Source organism: Dinoponera quadriceps, unplaced genomic scaffold (assembly GCF_001313825.1).
Source record: "Dinoponera quadriceps isolate SergipeBrazil2010 unplaced genomic scaffold, ASM131382v1 scaffold1069, whole genome shotgun sequence".
NCBI lineage: Eukaryota > Metazoa > Arthropoda > Insecta > Hymenoptera > Formicidae > Dinoponera > Dinoponera quadriceps.
In genome coordinates this window covers 1,026,868-1,044,006 of record NW_014555200.1, presented here as the reverse complement: position 1 = coordinate 1,044,006, position 17,139 = coordinate 1,026,868, and the positions used below count along the sequence as shown (strand labels likewise).

At 47.8% G+C, this 17,139-nt stretch overlaps 5 protein-coding genes across 8 annotated transcripts; 4 read left to right on the top strand and 1 right to left on the bottom strand.

The window, feature by feature from the left end:
• The first annotated feature begins 83 nt into the window (after positions 1–83).
• LOC106743457 (vacuolar protein sorting-associated protein 37A) lies at positions 84–3,351 on the top strand. Its single transcript, XM_014617312.1, has 5 exons — positions 84–752; positions 1,181–1,370; positions 1,482–1,596; positions 1,679–2,197; positions 2,326–3,351. Exons 1-5 carry the CDS (start codon positions 664–666, stop codon positions 2,670–2,672), a joined length of 1,260 nt encoding a protein of 419 aa, XP_014472798.1. The 5' UTR covers positions 84–663; the 3' UTR covers positions 2,673–3,351.
• Positions 3,352–3,573: 222 nt separating this feature from the next.
• Positions 3,574–13,207, bottom strand: LOC106743456 (procollagen-lysine,2-oxoglutarate 5-dioxygenase 3). The gene is made up of 9 exons (XM_014617311.1): positions 12,972–13,207; positions 10,748–10,979; positions 10,310–10,650; positions 9,757–10,210; positions 9,417–9,644; positions 5,209–5,548; positions 5,032–5,136; positions 4,793–4,939; positions 3,574–4,364 (listed from the first exon to the last, which is right to left on the bottom strand). The coding sequence occupies exons 1-9, from the start codon at positions 13,069–13,071 to the stop codon at positions 4,080–4,082; spliced, it is 2,232 nt and encodes a 743-aa protein (XP_014472797.1). The 5' UTR covers positions 13,072–13,207; the 3' UTR covers positions 3,574–4,079.
• LOC106743460 (papilin-like) lies at positions 5,703–7,660 on the top strand. Of its 2 annotated transcripts, XM_014617315.1 has the most exons (4): positions 5,703–5,918; positions 6,225–6,417; positions 6,508–6,657; positions 6,797–7,660. In XM_014617315.1, exons 2-4 carry the CDS (start codon positions 6,238–6,240, stop codon positions 6,953–6,955), a joined length of 489 nt encoding a protein of 162 aa, XP_014472801.1. In that variant the 5' UTR covers positions 5,703–5,918; positions 6,225–6,237; the 3' UTR covers positions 6,956–7,660. The 2 variants fall into 2 exon arrangements, with proteins under 2 accessions (XP_014472801.1, XP_014472800.1); XM_014617314.1 differs by lacking the exon at positions 5,703–5,918 and having other exon boundaries at positions 5,965–6,417.
• Positions 8,038–9,289, top strand: LOC106743461. 3 transcript variants are annotated; one of them, XM_014617318.1, is made up of 4 exons: positions 8,038–8,148; positions 8,375–8,558; positions 8,655–8,804; positions 8,977–9,289. In XM_014617318.1, exons 2-4 carry the CDS (start codon positions 8,382–8,384, stop codon positions 9,133–9,135), a joined length of 486 nt encoding a protein of 161 aa, XP_014472804.1. In that variant the 5' UTR covers positions 8,038–8,148; positions 8,375–8,381; the 3' UTR covers positions 9,136–9,289. The 3 variants fall into 3 exon arrangements, with proteins under 3 accessions (XP_014472804.1, XP_014472805.1, XP_014472803.1); XM_014617319.1 differs by having other exon boundaries at positions 8,053–8,161; XM_014617317.1 differs by lacking the exon at positions 8,038–8,148 and adding an exon at positions 8,168–8,273.
• A 1,967-nt stretch (positions 13,208–15,174) lies between the features above and the next one.
• LOC106743459 (guanine nucleotide-binding protein subunit beta-2) lies at positions 15,175–17,097 on the top strand. The gene is made up of 6 exons (XM_014617313.1): positions 15,175–15,267; positions 15,411–15,556; positions 15,721–16,020; positions 16,126–16,327; positions 16,445–16,661; positions 16,837–17,097. Exons 1-6 carry the CDS (start codon positions 15,199–15,201, stop codon positions 16,941–16,943), a joined length of 1,041 nt encoding a protein of 346 aa, XP_014472799.1. The 5' UTR covers positions 15,175–15,198; the 3' UTR covers positions 16,944–17,097.
• Positions 17,098–17,139: the final 42 nt, after the last annotated feature.

Here is a 17,139-nt window from a genome sequence, read left to right as displayed (position 1 = left end):
TGGCTGCTCGCTGATAGCTCTTTCCGCTAAACGCGGCTATTGAAAACAAGCACCAACGAGGAATTAAGGTCGTAGTACGACTCAATGAAGGAGCAGACGGACATTCTTTTTTCAAGTAGCGCTACTCGATAGCGAGTCACACGTCATGTGGCCTATCTTGAAAGATAAGCAAATTTCAACAGGCTAGACCTATGGTGAAAATAACGATAATGAGACGGTCTTGAAAGCGTCTTTTAAAACTTAAAGTTTCTGTTTTTAGACGTGCAGAGACACAATGTCGCTCTATCGTAAACGTTTTTTCGCGCCGAGTTAATGGAAATTTCACCCGTTAGCGTCGCGATGGCACAAAGACTGAGGTGATGTTGCAGTGACGTCGTAATCGTGAGACAGAAGGGATAAAAGCCGAGATCACCATCTGTTTCAACAGCAACATCCAACTTGCGGCGACTCGATGATGCGACATCCAACAGCTCTCAGTACGCATGCGTTCGTCAGCGGAAGGCTGACACAAGGCGTATTGTAGGACGGGCTTTATTCACACCGCTATTCTGGCCTCCTGCGTGAAGTGCGACGGGGTTTAAAACAGCTGTTCTGCTGGATGGTTGCTTTGACAGGGAGATCGACGGATAAAGCGGATGACTTATCAGACATCCAGGCTCTTAAATGATATCGCGAATATTCCGTGGAGAAAACGAGAATGTCGCGCTCAAACGCAAACGGCAAATCGACACTCTAAAAATCTTTAACGACAAGTAAGGATGATCCTGCAGCCTATCGTCAATCGTTATAACCTCTCGTTAACCTCACTTGAGTTATATTATTGCCAATATTACCGCTCGCGAACTGCCACGCGCGCCACGAAATTAGCTTGATAAATCGGGTTATTCTCGCTACGTTTTTCCTTCCGTTCGTATTCCCCCGTACGTCCGAAAAATGACGGGAAATCCGTCGAGTGTAAGAACAGAGTTACTGAAATTCTCCGCAGTAATGTTTGCGTCATTTACTCTAATCGCGCGAACGTCATACTTCCTGGTAGCGATTCTTTAACGACGGGAAGAGAGAATAAAATCGATAAAACTCGAGTGAACTCAACGTTTAATCCAAGGTCACCAGGTTGATCTCGAATTTCGTTAGGAGCATTGGTGCACAATGGTGTGATGTACGTTGTGATGTGTTACAGTGTGATAGAACTCAGAGAAGATGTGGACTATCAGGTGGAATTTCATGCCGGCGAAAGACGAATGGCAATTATGGTTTCCCTGTCGCCAAATTTTCCACTGGAGAAGCCAGTACTTAGAGTTTCCCCACCGATAAGTCATCCCTGGTGCAACGAGCATAGTGAAGTCACCAGTGCACCAGGATTACTGAATGTATGTTGTAGGAAAAGCAGGGGGAAACAAATTTCTTGCTTTTTTTTCCCCCCTGTTTTTGTATGTTTTGTGATTATGAAGTAACCGTTGTCTTTGCTGTTTGTGTACTAGTTTTCAGTACATAGTGACCTGGGTCGAGTTGTTCAAGCTATTATCAGAGAACTTAGCAAGAATCCGCCGCAGCTATTAGAGGATATTTCACCTGGCTCTACTAAATCTCACAGAGGTAAAACTTTCCCCACCGACACGTCCGATCGTCCTCACCTGCACTCGAATGGGGTCGCTTAATTTTGCACTTATGATTACAGACTTACAGGGAAGAAACTCGCCATCTTACACGCTTCAACAATATCCCGAGATTCCGTCTACGTCGTTCAACTCGTATTACAGTACGCAGTTCCCACACTTGTCGTCCTCCAGTGCGAACACGAGCATTTACAATTGTAATTACACGAGCTCCGGTCACACGTACGTTTCGAACTCGAAATCGTTCGGTGGTACGTCGCACCATACGGCATATATTCCAAGTTCTAGGAGTACCCTTCACAATACCACACCCACGAGGTACACCTCGAATCAACACGGCACGGCCTACCTGAATTCGCACTATGCAAACACTAACTATCAGCAGCCGTTGCCAAGTCAATCGCAAACGAAAGTTCCGCAAAGTATAATATTTCCCGAATTGAATAATCTGACTAACGAGGAATTGAAGAGGCTCAGCGAGGATGAAGACAGACTGGACGAATTTTTGGAGAAACATTCCCAAATTAAAGACATAAACGCGGCGATCGAAGACGCTATGGATTGGGTTGAAAAAACTGCCGGTGAGTCAAATCCTCTCGTTTGTTAAGAGATCTTTTAATTATTAAACGCATCCTCTACAAGTAATACGCGACTATTGATATTCTGACTCGACGAATTACTCGCAAATTCGTATTGTATCTGTCTGTAGAAGCTAACGTAGCCAAAGAACCCGAGCTGAAACAGCTACAAGCTGATGTGGCAAACAAGGTGAAAACGGTGACTGTGCTGAAAGCCAGATACGACCATCTCATACAACAATACAACAAACTATCGGAGGTTTTCACGCCGGATCACATAAAAGAGTGTCTGAGACTGGCGGCGGACGAGAGTCACGAACAAAGCGAGAAGATCGCCGAGGATTTTCTCAACAGGAAAATCGACGTCGAGCGCTTTCTCAGCACGTACATCGAGTGTCGGAAATTGGGCCAAGCGAGACGAACTAAAGAAGAGAAATTGGCGCATCAGTTGAACGAATTGAAACGAGCTGGTTACTGAAAAATGGTAAAAAGAGAGAGATAAATAGAGAGAGAGAGAGAGCGAGAGAGAGTCTATATATATATATATATATATAAAGATATATATATAATCATTTTTTTCTATGGATCGAACAAAACTGTAAATAAGACTTAGTTAAATTAAACGTTATTGTGAATTAAAAATAGCATTCTCGTGATTCGTGACCAAATATCTAATGTGGTTAGAGCATACGATTCGACCGAGAGAGAAGCATTTTTTTATAATAATGTAAATGTGTATTATTCGCTTGTTACTTACGCTACATTCTCAATTGCTTTAAAACGCATGGCATTCCAGAATTTAAACACACATATATACACAGACAAGCGGCGCTAAACGTACAAAGTGGTTAAAAGAACAAGTGCTTTAAGGTCAACGGCGATGAAATTAATTGTTACAACGTAACATTTCCGAATGAGATGTAACAGGAGAAAAGAAAGATTAAATGGCCAGAAGAGTTAAATCACGTTGAACAATCGTGTAATGGAGTTGCTTCAACGAGTACTTACTCTATATAGTGTAAACGACAAGGCTTTAATTATATTAGTTTTGCACGTCTCTCGCGGGATGCCGTCGCGATCAGCTCTGACGGAGGTACGTTTTTTACTATGTAAATAAACGCGCAGCGTTGTAATTAAATCGATTTTTGGAAATTTGCTATTCGGTGATGTTACTTTTAATTATTTATCCTGTTAATGTTCCTAATGTTGTAACATATTGCAAAAATTGTATAGACACGAATGAAAGATTCAGAACGAAAAAGAAAACGTTAAGCTGGAGAAGATGTTGCATGTTCCTTCCCTTCCGGCCACACCTAGATAAATAGTACCTAAGATGAAAGAATCAACGCGACCGGATGGATATAATAATACTCGGCATACTTGGTAACGTTAGATGCTGTAAGCTTTATTATCTGTGTACATATATTCGAAAACCAATGAATTCAGACATGTATCAATCACATGTACATATACATACGTTACAGCTTTTCATCTTCGTAAAAATCCGCGCGCGATTGTACTAAATACGAAGCATAATTATAGGCGCGCGATTTACACATTGGAGTAGAAAAATAACACATCGATCGCGAGCGGTTTTCCCGGCTTGTTAAATGCACTATTCAGTCCATCGGTGAAAATTGACGTTTCCCTTCTGGTCGATAACAACGCAAACGAGCTCGTACGGGATCTCTCCGGAATCTCACGTCGTCTTTCCTTCTTTCTTTCTTCCCTCCTCCTTCGTCGCTCTTTACCCGCTCTCGCGCGTTTTATTAACTATAGTAGTAAGTATTTCTCTATCTTCGAATATAGCGGCGGCCCGTGATTTATGAATATCTCTCTCTCTCTCGTTGACGGAGGTCGTATTCGGCAGTTATCGAGTATCCTATCACGGATCCACGAAAGAGATCATAATGTAACGCGTTCCCCCGGTCACTCGCAGTCCTTCGTGATAATGCGTCAGCCTTCCCGGATGCATCAACATCCAGCCTGGCTTCGTGTCGGTGACCGAGCAGTTGTATCGGATGAACCTGCACCCGCCGCCCTCGTAATCGACTCCCGCTTGGTTCAGGGCGATGTTGATGGTGTAGGTGGACGAGTCGTGGTGCGGCCTCAAGGACGGCTGCTCGTCCGGACGGTACCTCACGACGAAGTTCATCAGCGATCGCGGCGGCTGTCGGCGAAAAATCAATCAAACGCGCGAAATATCTTATCTCTTCTTTCGCGTGGTTCAACGCGTGCGCGTGCAAGCGTCAAGCATAAATACCAATCGTCCGTATTACGAAGCGGTACAATCCAACTACGAGCCGGGAAACCTGTGCGTTTAAGGAGAGCGCGTGTATACCATCGTGCTCACTGCGGAGTTTGTGCAAACCAGCTCCGCGTATACTCAGATTTCGTTTCACGTTTCTTACGTGGTCGTCATATCCTGTAAAGACGAGCTGTTGCAAGGGACTGACGTAATCTTTGAGGAACCTTAACCAGGCCTCTTGGAGATCGACCTGGCTCATGTGAATGTCTCGAGTCGGTACCGCTTCGTATCCGGATTCCAAGCGTGAGTCCTAAAAAGACCAGGCGCAGAGGGTGAGTTAGCAGTCTTACATCGTGATAGTAGCCGGTGAAGACGAGCTCCTGCAAGGGTCTAACGTATTCTTTCAAGAAGTACAACCACTGCGGTTCGTACTGAATTTGATTCATGTGAATGTCGCGGGTCGGTACGTTCTCGTAACCGCCCGACAAGCGTGGATCCTGCCGAGAAAGTCATCGCAGAGGAAGAATTCAGTTGTTACATCGCATAAGTGAGATAAGAGGGGGCCGAGTTGCTGGGAGAAGCTACTCACGTGATTCGACCCGTCGGACCATTGTCCGAAATTCTCGACGATCCCGATGAGCTCCTTGGTGAATCTGCGAGTGACGATGGGGAACCAGTAGACGTCGGTGCACGGCTGCGAACAGTGAACGATCCGTTGGGTGACGCGCGTTAGACAACGATGATAACGGCGGCAACGGACGACTACCTGAATCGGCTTCTTGTCAGGATCGAAGCTCTCGCTGTACTTGGCATGAATGTACCTTTTCTCCCAGTCCAGCTTGTTGTCCATGATCTGGTACATGTCCGGATGCGTCAGTTGGACGTCGTAGGTGTCGAGGTTGACGAGGTGGCCGAAGTCGAGCCTATTGCTCACGTACATGAACACACCCGCCCGGCGATTCCGCTCGGCGAACGTCATCTCCGTGTCCGTGTCCGCGTCCGGGTTTTCATCCGGGTCTCCGTAGAACGGACGGGTCGACTCGTCGTTCAGGATGGTGGCGTTGATCAGATAGCAGTTGCTCACGAACGGCACGTTCCACAGCCCCCTGAAACAGACGTCAATGTGACACGGGCGAGGGAGAGGACGGCGAGGCGCGACGGAAGAGCGCAATGTGCGGTGAGCGACGAGCCGGCACAGATGCGCGCTTGTTTGCCCATGCCGGTGGTGTTGTTTCCCAGAGGTCATCGCTTAAGTGTTTTGTAAGGTGGTCGCCGTGGTGTGCCCGCGATTGGCCGATGAGAGCATACTTGGCAATGGTTTATGCATAATTATCCAATTGAGATTCATCACTCTGTCACACCAGCGGCTGCGTGGACCCGCCGCGCGTGCTCCATTCGTATTTTAGGTGGTAGGACCTAGCGCATCCGATCTCCGGGATACTGCTTTGCGTGTGGCAGGAGCCCTTCGAATCCTCGGTAAGGGCGGCGTGTTATCTCGACGAATTGCGTCGGGCACGCGCGCGTGTTTTAACACCGCTTAGTAGTAATAACAGCAGCTACGAACCGGTCGCTCGTCAATCTCCTCATCGAATCGTTATCGAATGATCGATCGATATTGTGAGAACAGATGTGTGCGTATATATATATATATATATATACACACACAGCTACGCATAACGCGACGCGCATTCGAGTTCGTGCTCGTAACGGTGCCCTCGCGAGAGAACAAGTGTTTCAGCCGGCGCGTTGGCGACACCGGGTCAGCTTCCTCTCTGCTTCTAGATCAAATGACGAGATGCCGAGGCTGTTCTATCTGTTCTTACTAACGGCTCTAATGATGAGCACAGAAGCGGCGAAGGGCGGCGGTAGAGGGGCTGGTAGAGGTCGCGGCCGAGGAAGGGTCTACGGCTCGCGGATGCCCATCCTGATACCTCATCGAAATCCCGCCAGTGCGCATTACTACGAAAACAAAGACGTGAGTTGATCCGCGTGTGTGCGTGTATATATGCGCGCGTCCGACCGGGGGCGGTTATTTTCCTTTTTCTGACGACGACTTTTTTCGCAGGGCGCCAAGATCGTGAAAGCGTCCCACTTTGAGCTGGACTACATGCTGGGCAGGAAGATCACGTTCTTCTGCATGGCTACGGGTTTCCCGAGACCGGAAATCACCTGGCTGAAAGATGGGATCGAGCTCTACCATCACAAGTTTTTCCAGGTAAGCTCTGATCGGCCGGTAATCATAGAGAGAGAGAGAGAGAGAGGCTCATTGTCCTAGAAGAGAGGACCGTTAGAAGAGAACAGCACCGGACGCGAGATTAGGAGAGAGCGCGAAAACTGAGGATTTCAATTCGCAGGTGCACGAATGGCCGGTCGGCAATGACACGATAAAGTCAAAAATGGAGATCGATCCGGCAACGCAGAAGGACGCGGGATACTACGAGTGTCAGGCGGACAATCAGTACGCCGTTGACCGCCGAGGCTTCAGAACGGACTACGTCATGATCTCGTATTAAACACGTTCACTGATCGTAGGCTCTGTGATCGCGCAGTATCCTAGCACGAGTATAGATCGATAGATTTTTACCTGAAAAAAAAAAAACAAAAAAAAAACAGAAAAGAGTAACCGTTTACCGTTTATCACTCTAATCGGAGAGATATCGAGGAGAAATTAGTCAAACCCTCTCACACGAATAATCGACAAAAGACTGATCGAGCGAGATGTAAAATTTACATTGCAAAACATTCCGCCCGTTTTTCTTCCCTTTTTTTTTTTAACGCGAGAAAGCAGAGATTTTGTCCCACGGTTTGCACACCGACCAACGGAGCCCGTTCTCTTCTGCCGACTCTTTTTCACGCGGCTGTCCGTTCGACAGCATTCACATCGTGAGACAGTATCGAATAGTTCGCTTCCTTTTTCGAAGGCAAAATAAAACGATCGATTTTTCTCCCGTCGAGAGTGCCGACGAGAGACGTACGCAGATACGAATAACAAATCCGGCGGTTCCCCCCCAGTTCTTAGTCGTTAAAGCATAATTGACTGTTATAAGGGTAATACGTCTGTAGCGCGCGAGGAATATATCGAAAATGGTTCATCACCGTGAATTTAGCGAGCCAATTGTGTCGCACAAAAGTGACGTGGAAGGATATAACACTATTGCGTTGGCAACGCGCGCGGCAAATCTGTAGCACAACGTAAAATAAATCATTCGCATAAACTCTTCAAACGCGCTTATTTCCGCCCAATTGTGCACTCTCCTCCCCCTGCCCCCCCCTCCCTCTCTTTCCCTCTCTTTCTCTCTCGAACGTCGCTAAGGACAAACTGAAACGCGCGGCCAATATCGCGCGCGCGCCCTCGTAAATATTAATCAATTATTTAATATACTCGGGGTATGAACGATGAGTTGGGAAAAAGAAGGAAAGAAAAACTCGAGATCGTAAACTGCGTCGAGGCGGTTTGAATCATCCGGAACGAATAGACACGGTTGGAATTAATGGATAAGCGGTCCGTAGATTTGATAGAGACGACAGCGATCACGTCGTGTCAAAGAAATAACCCAGTGCACGTACGTGCAATGCATATACCTCGACGGTACATCTGCATATAAGTCTGTAATAGATACGAGAGGACACTAGGGGAGTAATGAGTCGCGGTGACTGTCAGTTACATCGGAGTTCCGTGTGATCGACGAACGTTCCTGCACACACAGTGAGTACCCACGGTGCGTTCGCTCCGGGATAAATGTGCGCGATTCCACCACCCGTGACGGTATCACGCCCTTCCGATAGTTCGTTATTACAAAACGTATCGATATCAATATCGGTCGACCCTCGGTGAGCCGATTTAGAAAGCAATTGAAATCGATCGAACGGTTCGACGAGCCGTATAATGAGACGAAATTGCGCGTGCTAACGTCGGGTTTCGCTTCCACCAGATCTATCATGTCACGCTCCATGCTTTTGCTGATCTTGCTGAGTATACTGCTGCTCAATTGCCGAGAGACGTTCGGTCGGAGAGGACGAGGAAGGAGCAGGAGCAAGTCTCGCGTGCAGATTGGACTGCCCATCACCGGGAAGTATCGCGATCCGGAGAGCGATCAGTATTACAACAACAATAACGTACGTAAGGGGGAAAAGGGGAATTCGTCCGAGGAGATATTTGCCTCTCGGTATCTCGTCTCAATGATCGCCGTCAATCGATCTTTCTCTTTTTAGGGAGCCAAGATACTGCTGGCGTCGCACTTCGACCTGGAGTATGTGCTGGGACACAAAATAGCATTCCTCTGCGTCGCCCGTGGCACCCCGCGGCCTCACATCACCTGGTTCAAAGATGGCACCGAGATTTACACCCATTTGTATCTGCACGTCAGTGTATTCTCAACGTATAACGCGACAGAAAGAGAGACGTTCGATAACCTTGTCGTAACTCGCGTTAATATCACTCCTCGCTATTCGCTCGAGGAACAAACGCTGTCGCTCGCGTTTGCTCGATCGATCACGAAACCGCACCGAAATGATACTTTGCGCTTTTCGACAGATACACGAGTGGCAGGTGGGGCCTGACAAGGTGAAGTCGAAACTCGAGATCGATCCGGCCACTCAGATGGACGCGGGGGTTTACGAGTGCACGGCGGACAATATGTACAGTATCGATCGCAGGTCTTTCAAGACTGACTTCTCCATCGCCTTCGATTAACGTAAGCGCGATACCGTCTATTAAGCCGAGGTAGGGTCTTGCATTTCCACGATAGACGCTATGAAACCACGGTAGACCGTTGAAGAAACGATTTAGAACGCTATGTATTTCACTGTAACATGAAAAAAGGGGAAACTAAATTGTTCTACCTCAACATTGCGAGATTGTTCTTGAACCTGTGCGTCGAAGCGAGTAGGCTTTTCCAACGGTTCTCGATACCAAACCGCCGGGGTTCACGCTTTGCGAAACACGGGAGGACCCGCGTATTTTTCGCTTTTTACCTGCGTTGGTTCCTCACGATCTCCATGTAGTCGAAGCTCCGCGCGTAAAACCCGTCGTCCGTAATGGCGCCCCAGAAGTTGCTCCACGCCTTGTACGGCCGGATCAGCAAGGGCGCGACGATCCCTCTCTGCTGCTCCACCAGCAACTTCAGCGCGTGTTCGTTGTCCAAGTGGGCGATCGAGTCGACCGAGAAATACCCGGAACACTTGTGGAACAGACAGTGCTTCCTGCGAAAACATACGGGGGATTTTCTTTCATCCTCCCCCCGAGTTCCCCCCCCCCCCCCTGTGACGCGCGAACGCTCCGACGGGGAACGTCGAGTTCATCATCGCTACTCACATCGCCAGTTTCCTAGCGTGCACCTCGTCGGCTGCTTGGTCCGCCGAGATGTGCTCCGCGCTCACGTATTCCCGGCTGAACTTTTCGTAAAAGCCGCTCACCACGCTCTCGTGATACGGCACGGCGTTGTGAATGAACAGATGCAGCCTCGACTTCGGATAGGACTGGCGGTAAATAGCGTCGAAGAATTCCTCCAGGAAGGGCGTAGGCCGTTCGACGAAAACGGCTATCAGGATGACCGGGTGCGCCTCCGGCTTGGTCTTGTCGAGCTCGACGGTTCTGTCCCAGCAGGCCAGGCATCCCTCGTCCGACGTCCAGGCACGAGCTAGGTAATTGCCGAGGGAATTTAAGACCAGTTTGCTGTGCCCGTTGCCGTGGAGCACCAGGGGTACTGTATTATAGACGATGTTTTGAAGATACGCCTCTTCCCCCTTGAACCTGAGCTCGACATCGGCTGGAAAAACCGGCGATGGTGGGTTAAAGCACGGGTCGTTGCGTCGACACCGAGAAACTTCGTCCCTCCGCTTAATTCTGCTTGCTCTCTCTCTCTCACCTACCGCACCGAAGAGATTCTGGAATATCTCGGACTTGTGATCCAACTTGATCCTGTGCCGCGCTCTGAGCTCGTCGTTCAGGTACACCGTCGTGTAGAACAACTGATCGTCGGCCTTGTCCTCGATGGGGGCGGTGTTCAGGATGGCGAGCAGGTCAGTGGCGTATCCGAGGAAGGATCCGGAGTTTAAGTATCGTTTGCCCCTCGATACCGGTGGATAGTGGCTCGCGAGAGATTTGTCCGGCCAGCAATATCTCTCCGCGGAGAACAAAACTCGAGCGCCGGTCTCCAGGAATCGCTCGACTATCGCCGACAGCCCACCGAGGAATATCACGTCGTAACTGGAAGCGCAAGAGGTACGCGTGAAAAACGATATATACCGGCTGATACGTGTGTATGTGTGTAAAATACTCGGCTTTCTCTGCAGAATACACTAACCTGTCAGTGAACAAGACGATTCTGTTCTCATCGTTTCGATAATCCTCCAAGGCTTTTCTCAGAAGATTAATCTTGTATCCGCCGCCGGGGCCGTAAAATACGTTACCGCCCTTCCACGACTTACCCAGGCCGAGGATCTTCAAGTTTTCACGAAATCCGTAGACCTCGACCGACCTCAAGTACCTCCGAAAGCCATCCGTCTCGTTGGAAGCGACGGTGAACACCAGGACGTCTGAAATATACACGGTACGATTCGAAACGGGGAAAGAAATGATCGGACGCGGGGGGCATAAATCCTGATCGTTGTCGCATTTCTACAAGTTCATCGTCGCTCGAAAGACTCGCTGAGGAGTAACGAGATGTTCGTCTCGAGAGGAAAACTGCGTATTCCAGCGGTTCTGGCAGTCGCCTTGAGGACGGACACTCCTGGTGGATCCATCGTCGTCGAGTTGCGTCGATCTCGTCATGGTTGCCCAGACGGTGAACTCGTCAGCATTACGCCGAGCTCGTCGTGATGATGTCACGTCGAAAAGTAGCGCCCGCAAGAGCCGCGGCACGTTCACCGGCCGCGTTCGCGCAACAGGAGAGGCGTGCGAGAGCGCTACTCATGTATCGCTGAGCTGTCGATATCCTTACGCAAGTTATTCCGAGATATTCTTAGAACGGGCATTTCGAATTCACCGGAAGATAGCATTTTAAGGGGGCTCAGGGAGAAGTATCTGACGCTCTCGAAGGAACTCGCGCGAGACTGAAGCTGAAAATTGAAACTGAAAATTGTTTATTTAACGAGTACGTGTAATTTTCCAGCCGAGACGAACGACTGGTGTAATCACGTATTTACCGGAAAGCGGCTGTTCCGATTTCACAAGCAGAGCATCTCACGTCTGTTCGTGCGACGAACAACCGGATATGATATGATAAGCATACGTCGGATTGCACGGAGAAAGGAACGAATTGGCTTACATTCCATGAACAAAATCGTTATGCCACGCTATATATTCGTATCATGTTTGATTATGAGCGAGCTTTGATAAACCATGGATAACTTCCGTGACCTCGTTTATAGTTCTTCTTCGAATTCGGGTTTATTCGCGAGAAAAGTGTTCTCAATTAGTTGGAATGGCGTACAAGTTGCAACTTAACGAGCAATTCTTTCTAAAAGCGTTGCGACTTGCTTCATGATCGACCGAACGAAACAAATTTGTAAAGTGCATCGCGATGCACTTACATCTACGATAATCTACCCGAGTTTTAGTATTTTAATTCAGCCGAGTAAAAACGGTACCGAACAAAGCGCGCGACAGCGTGCAACATGTTCTTGCGGGCCAAGTCAATTATTTTCAGGTACGTAACGCATCCAGCAGGGGGAAAAAAAACCCGAATCTCGTCGACGACCAAATCGACGAATCATGACTTTCGCTGCCAATCCCTTGCTTTTTCAAAAAAATATATATATATAAATGAATAAATATATAATGATATATTATGAACTCTTTAGCCGCGTAACAATTTCTAACTTGTCTCTCGTGAAGACCGAGGAGATACGATCGTGACGAAAATAGGATTCCTAAATCGGGTATTTTCGTGAACCATTTCGTAAACCAATGCGTGGGTGTCCGAAATACACCAAGACGTCGAGTGTGAGATAATAAAAAAAAACATAAGAAAAAAAGGAACGAAAAGAAAAAAAAATGTAACAAGCGGTAAATTTTTTTTTTTAATTAAGGGTCAATACTTTTTCAGTTTTACCATTATAAGCAATCCTATTCTAATCAATTCTTGTCATAATGATTCCCCCCCCCCCCCTTTTTTATTAAAATGCATATAAAATGCGTATAATCTGTTGAAAGAATGCGAAACTTTACGCATCAAGTGACTTTTCAGCAGTCAATTAGCCACAAGTAGCTCTTTACCATATGACACAAAGGATCTATTCCACTTTTACGTGATCTAACATAGTCTAACATAGTCCGTACGTGAATCATTTAAATGCTGTACATAATACAGAAAGAAATTTGAAAAAGGAAAGAAGCAAAAAAAGAAATCAGGGCAAGCTTCCGCGTCTTCCAGACACCCCTCGGGCCTTTTGTCACGAGATTTCAAGCGACGGCGCTCAGGGAAATCGAACGTTCGCCAAGGGCCGTCCTTGTATCGATCTTCGCCGCGACACACCGCCGCGAATTTATCCGTCGGCATTTTGATCATTGAAAGGGCGATCGCATACCACTAGTGTCGGCTGGTGCTTCGCTGACCACGTGATACGTCAGGAAGACGTAGCACCACACGAGCCAGCATCCGATCGTTGTCCCCTTGCTGCCGTACATCTCTCTCTCTCTCTGTTCCAAGCGCACTGAGACTAACAGACCGACCGCGAGGTCGTGATCCGCGCCGCCGCTCCTCGAAGACGCGCGCCCGCGTCCGTCACTTGGCGTCGCTTAGCACCGACTGCGCGCCGCGGCAGCCGAAAACCGGCGGAAACCGCCGAGCAGACCCGTAGCTAGGAATTGCGCGGACATGCGTAGCGATTGTGGAGAAATTTTTATTTACGATAAATTTTCGAGAAACTCAATCCAGCGATTTAAAAAGTATTTAGAGCGATTTGAATCTAAAGTAACGCCGTGAATATTGGGCGGCCTGTGTAAAAATCGTTGCCAGCAAGTAATTTGTAATCACGATCACGAATGTGAATACTGTTGCTTTTTTTCTCTTGTACACACGCTTAACACAATGGAACTGAATAAGGCGATGAAAACTCGGCACAACGAGAGATTGAGGCAAATGTCCGTTGTATGAAAACGATATTGCAGAATCAATTCTCTTGATTCTTAGTGCATTGAAATCGCTGTTCGGAGCGACTTTCACCAATTTTCCGGTTAAATTCAACCGACTCGCTGACTCGACGGAATTGATCAATCGCATTGAGCAGTTTAGTTAATTGGCCAAAGCGATTGGTCAATTTTGTCGAGATAACCGTAGCTTGAACTTAAGCGAAGTTGGTAAAAATCACCTTTAATAGAAACGCCGACTATTTGAAGCGACGCTTATGCCGTAGTCACGGCTCTGCCGTCGAGAGCGGATCTCCAGCAAGAGTGTCGTCGCGGGCGGTTACCCTGTCGATAGAGTGACAAATATCGCTCGTCGATACGACAGACGGAAAGTCTTCAAAGCATCAAGCATCGGTAACAAGAATACTTATAAATTGCATTGATATTCTGACTTTCTTAAAATATAGAATGCTTCAGAGAGAGAGAGAGAGAAAGAGAAAAAGTTGAGATAAGATTTCGATATCAACCGCATTTAAAGATGTAATTACAAGATACCTGCAATGTCAAAATCTGATATACTCATCGTTGATTTATATCGCTTAACGAAGGATGACTCAATATCCAAAGTATCGTCTTGGCACGAGAGATTGTTCAGAGGCACGTAAACATCATGATTTAACTTTGAGCTGCACACTTGCTCGTCGCCCGCCGCAAGATGATCCCTGCGGTATAACAGCAAAACTATAGACAGCGTCAGTCTTCTCGCTAGATCACCTTGCATCTTCATGTTTTCCGACTTTTCGCACACGTTTGCAAAACCGGTCCGTTGCAAAACTTATCTCGATTCTTGACTCAGTGATAACACCAGAACCGAATTATCGTCATGCTAGAATCGATGACGTCTATTTAAACTATGTGTTAACATTGTTGCTCGAGCTATACATTCCCGTGTCTCTTTTTTACCAAATTCGATTTTTACCGATGAAACGATAAAATAAAATGATGCATCGTCTTTAACGCCTTTGTCAAAATAATGGTAATTAAAAATAGTGATATAGCTCCGATCGATCGCCGTCCAACGATTGCACTGAATCACATCGACGGGTGTCAAAGATTCGGGCATTTATAGGAGAAAGCGAGAAACTCGAAAGCGAGACGGTCGGTGGTTTTTGTGATCGAAAAGTGCGGCTAGCACCGTGTCGACGACGCTTTTGTTCGCGTGATTTCCTAGTCCGCGCGAGTACACGTCGCCGTTGACCCGTAAAGTTTTATAATGGAACGGTCCGGCCTGTAAACATCCGCACATGTACATCCGCATTGGCATCAAATCAGATCGAGAGCCTCTACTGAAACGATCTTTAATCGACGAAACTCTTTGTTGTCTCTTTTGCATACATAAAAAAAATATCTTTACACTCCCCACGTCAACAACAAGCGTGCAGTCAACAATATCGTGTATGTAGGTAATTAAGTTATGTGAACGAGCCGATCTAATGCGCAGCAAATCGAGTTAACCGACGACCTAATACGATTACTGGAACAAACGCGGTGGACGATCTTGAGGCTTCCTTTGTCCGTTGTCGGCGATCGGTCGGCAGTTTTCGCACGTCGATCGCCGGTGGTGTTCGGTTCCCACGTTGTTTCTGGCCGCCGGTGAAACCGTGCTGCACCTAAAACGTGCAAAAAATGGGCAAAGACGACGCCGAGACTGCGAGCTTGAAGAAGGAACTGGAGAATCTCATAGACAAGTGCAAGGTTTGAGCAGTATATCGCAATTAATCGCGTTCGTAGAATGCTACTTATTACTATAAATGACGAAGAGCGTATAATATCGTAGAGGGTAAACGTGTGAACATCAGAGGATTTTTAGCTAACTTGTTTCACTCGATTCGCGCTAGGAAGAGCAAAAGAAGCAGCAGGACACGACGTTGGAGGAGGTCTGCAGCGGAGTATCGGATGCTGCGAAAGTGAAATTGTCCACGAAAAAGCTGCTGAAGGGGCACATCAACAAAGTTAATTCGGTGCACTTCAGCGGTGACAGTAGGTCAGTTTTCGCAACGTTTTACTCCCAATCCTCCATCATCCGCCGCTTCTTTCACCTTTCCATCTAGCGTCGTAACGCACTTCTTAGAACTTACGACAGCCCTTTATAGAAAATACATTCATGACGAGTGTGATTGAGATTGACCGGAGTCGATTTACCTGCAGACATTGCGTAACCGGATCGCTGGACGGGAAGTTAATTATTTGGGACTCGTGGACCGGCAACAAGGTGCAGGTCATCCCGTTGCGTTCGGCATGGGTGATGTCTGTGGCTTTCGCGCCGTCCGGCAATTTCGTCGCGTGCGGCGGTATGGACAATATGTGTACCGTCTACGATGTCAACAACCGCGACGCCACGGGATCGGCGAAAATCGTGAGGGAGCTGTTGGGTTACGAGGGATTCCTGTCGTCCTGCAGGTTCCTCGAGGACAAGAGGATCATCACCGGATCTGGAGACATGAAGATGTATGTACAATAATTGCTACGTTAGAGAGAGCGACGGATATTTCTCCTCTCTCTTTTCTTTCTTTTCACGAATAACTATCGTCGACGAACATCCCGCTGACTTAGTTGCATATGGGATCTCGAGGCCAACAAGAAAACGACGGACTTCGAGGCGCACGCGGGCGACGTGGTGAGCATCAGCTTGTCCCCCGACGGCAACACTTACGTCACCGGCTCGGTCGACAAGACCTGCAAACTGTGGGACGTGCGGGAAGAGAAAGCGAAACAGACGTTCTTCGGTCACGACGCTGATGTAAACTCCGTCTGTGTAAGCCGCACCGTTGCTCAGACATTTCGCAGATTTCTTGCGGATTCATTGCGCGCTCTCTCAGCCGATATATATTTTTCTTCTTTTCTGCCGTTTCACCCCGCCCCCTCCTTCTAGTATCACCCCTCCGGGCAAGGTTGCGTAACAGCGTCCGAGGACAAGACCGCGAGACTGTGGGACTTCAGATCCGACCAGCAATTAGCCACCTTTAAACCGCCCAACTCGAATCCCGGCTTTACATCGTGCGGCCTGTCTCTGAGCGGCAGATTCATCTTCTGCGGCAGCGACGACAATTCTATTCACATATGGGACACGTTGAAGAATCAACACAACGGTGAGTTAACCGATGATATTCTGTAAGGTGATCGCATATCAATGAAACGCGCATTACACTGAGTTGCGCTCCCTCCAATTCTTGTTATCGATCTTACTCGACGTCGATTTTCGGTCGTACGACTTGGCACGTAAAATAAATCGTGATAAAGTATTCCTTCCTGTTCTTTTTCAAGGTGTCATGTCGGGCCACGAGAACAGAGTGACGTCGCTCAGCGTCTCTGGTAACGGGATGGCAGTGGCCAGTTGCTCCTGGGATCAGTACGTTCGAATTTGGGTCTAAACACGATTTATGACGTAACAGGCGAACGTCTGGCAGCGATCCGTGAGAAGGACATTGGAGAAAATGTGTTACTGCAAATATATCGATGTTAAAAATGCCGATTAATTTCTCCCGCACGAAACCCGCAACGAGATCCTTGCTGACCGACGCAGGCTTCTATCGTGCCTTCCCCTCCTCCTGTTTTCCCCGTCGAAAC

Excerpts from the sequence above, each read along its gene's own strand:
- LOC106743457 (XM_014617312.1), top strand. The coding sequence starts at position 664 with ATGATATCGCGAATATTCCGTGGAGAAAACGAGAATGTCGCGCTCAAA. Across the intron at positions 1,371-1,481 it reads GTGCACCAGGATTACTGAAT|TTTTCAGTACATAGTGACCT; the intron begins GTATGTTGTAGG and ends TTTGTGTACTAG. Across the intron at positions 1,597-1,678 it reads CTCTACTAAATCTCACAGAG|ACTTACAGGGAAGAAACTCG; the intron begins GTAAAACTTTCC and ends TTATGATTACAG.
- LOC106743460 (XM_014617314.1), top strand. The coding sequence starts at position 6,070 with ATGTGTGCGTATATATATATATATATATATACACACACAGCTACGCAT. Across the intron at positions 6,418-6,507 it reads ATTACTACGAAAACAAAGAC|GGCGCCAAGATCGTGAAAGC; the intron begins GTGAGTTGATCC and ends CTTTTTTCGCAG. Across the intron at positions 6,658-6,796 it reads ACCATCACAAGTTTTTCCAG|GTGCACGAATGGCCGGTCGG; the intron begins GTAAGCTCTGAT and ends TTCAATTCGCAG.
- LOC106743461 (XM_014617317.1), top strand. The coding sequence starts at position 8,182 with ATGTGCGCGATTCCACCACCCGTGACGGTATCACGCCCTTCCGATAGT. Across the intron at positions 8,274-8,374 it reads TCAATATCGGTCGACCCTCG|ATCTATCATGTCACGCTCCA; the intron begins GTGAGCCGATTT and ends CGCTTCCACCAG. Across the intron at positions 8,805-8,976 it reads ACACCCATTTGTATCTGCAC|ATACACGAGTGGCAGGTGGG; the intron begins GTCAGTGTATTC and ends GCTTTTCGACAG.
- LOC106743456 (XM_014617311.1), bottom strand. The coding sequence starts at position 13,071 with ATGTACGGCAGCAAGGGGACAACGATCGGATGCTGGCTCGTGTGGTGC. Across the intron at positions 10,980-12,971 it reads AGCACCAGCCGACACTAGTG|ACGTCCTGGTGTTCACCGTC; the intron begins GTATGCGATCGC and ends TGTATATTTCAG. Across the intron at positions 5,549-9,416 it reads ATCGTGAGGAACCAACGCAG|GGGGCTGTGGAACGTGCCGT; the intron begins GTAAAAAGCGAA and ends CGTCTGTTTCAG.
- LOC106743459 (XM_014617313.1), top strand. The coding sequence starts at position 15,199 with ATGGGCAAAGACGACGCCGAGACTGCGAGCTTGAAGAAGGAACTGGAG. Across the intron at positions 15,268-15,410 it reads ATCTCATAGACAAGTGCAAG|GAAGAGCAAAAGAAGCAGCA; the intron begins GTTTGAGCAGTA and ends GATTCGCGCTAG. Across the intron at positions 15,557-15,720 it reads CACTTCAGCGGTGACAGTAG|ACATTGCGTAACCGGATCGC; the intron begins GTCAGTTTTCGC and ends ATTTACCTGCAG.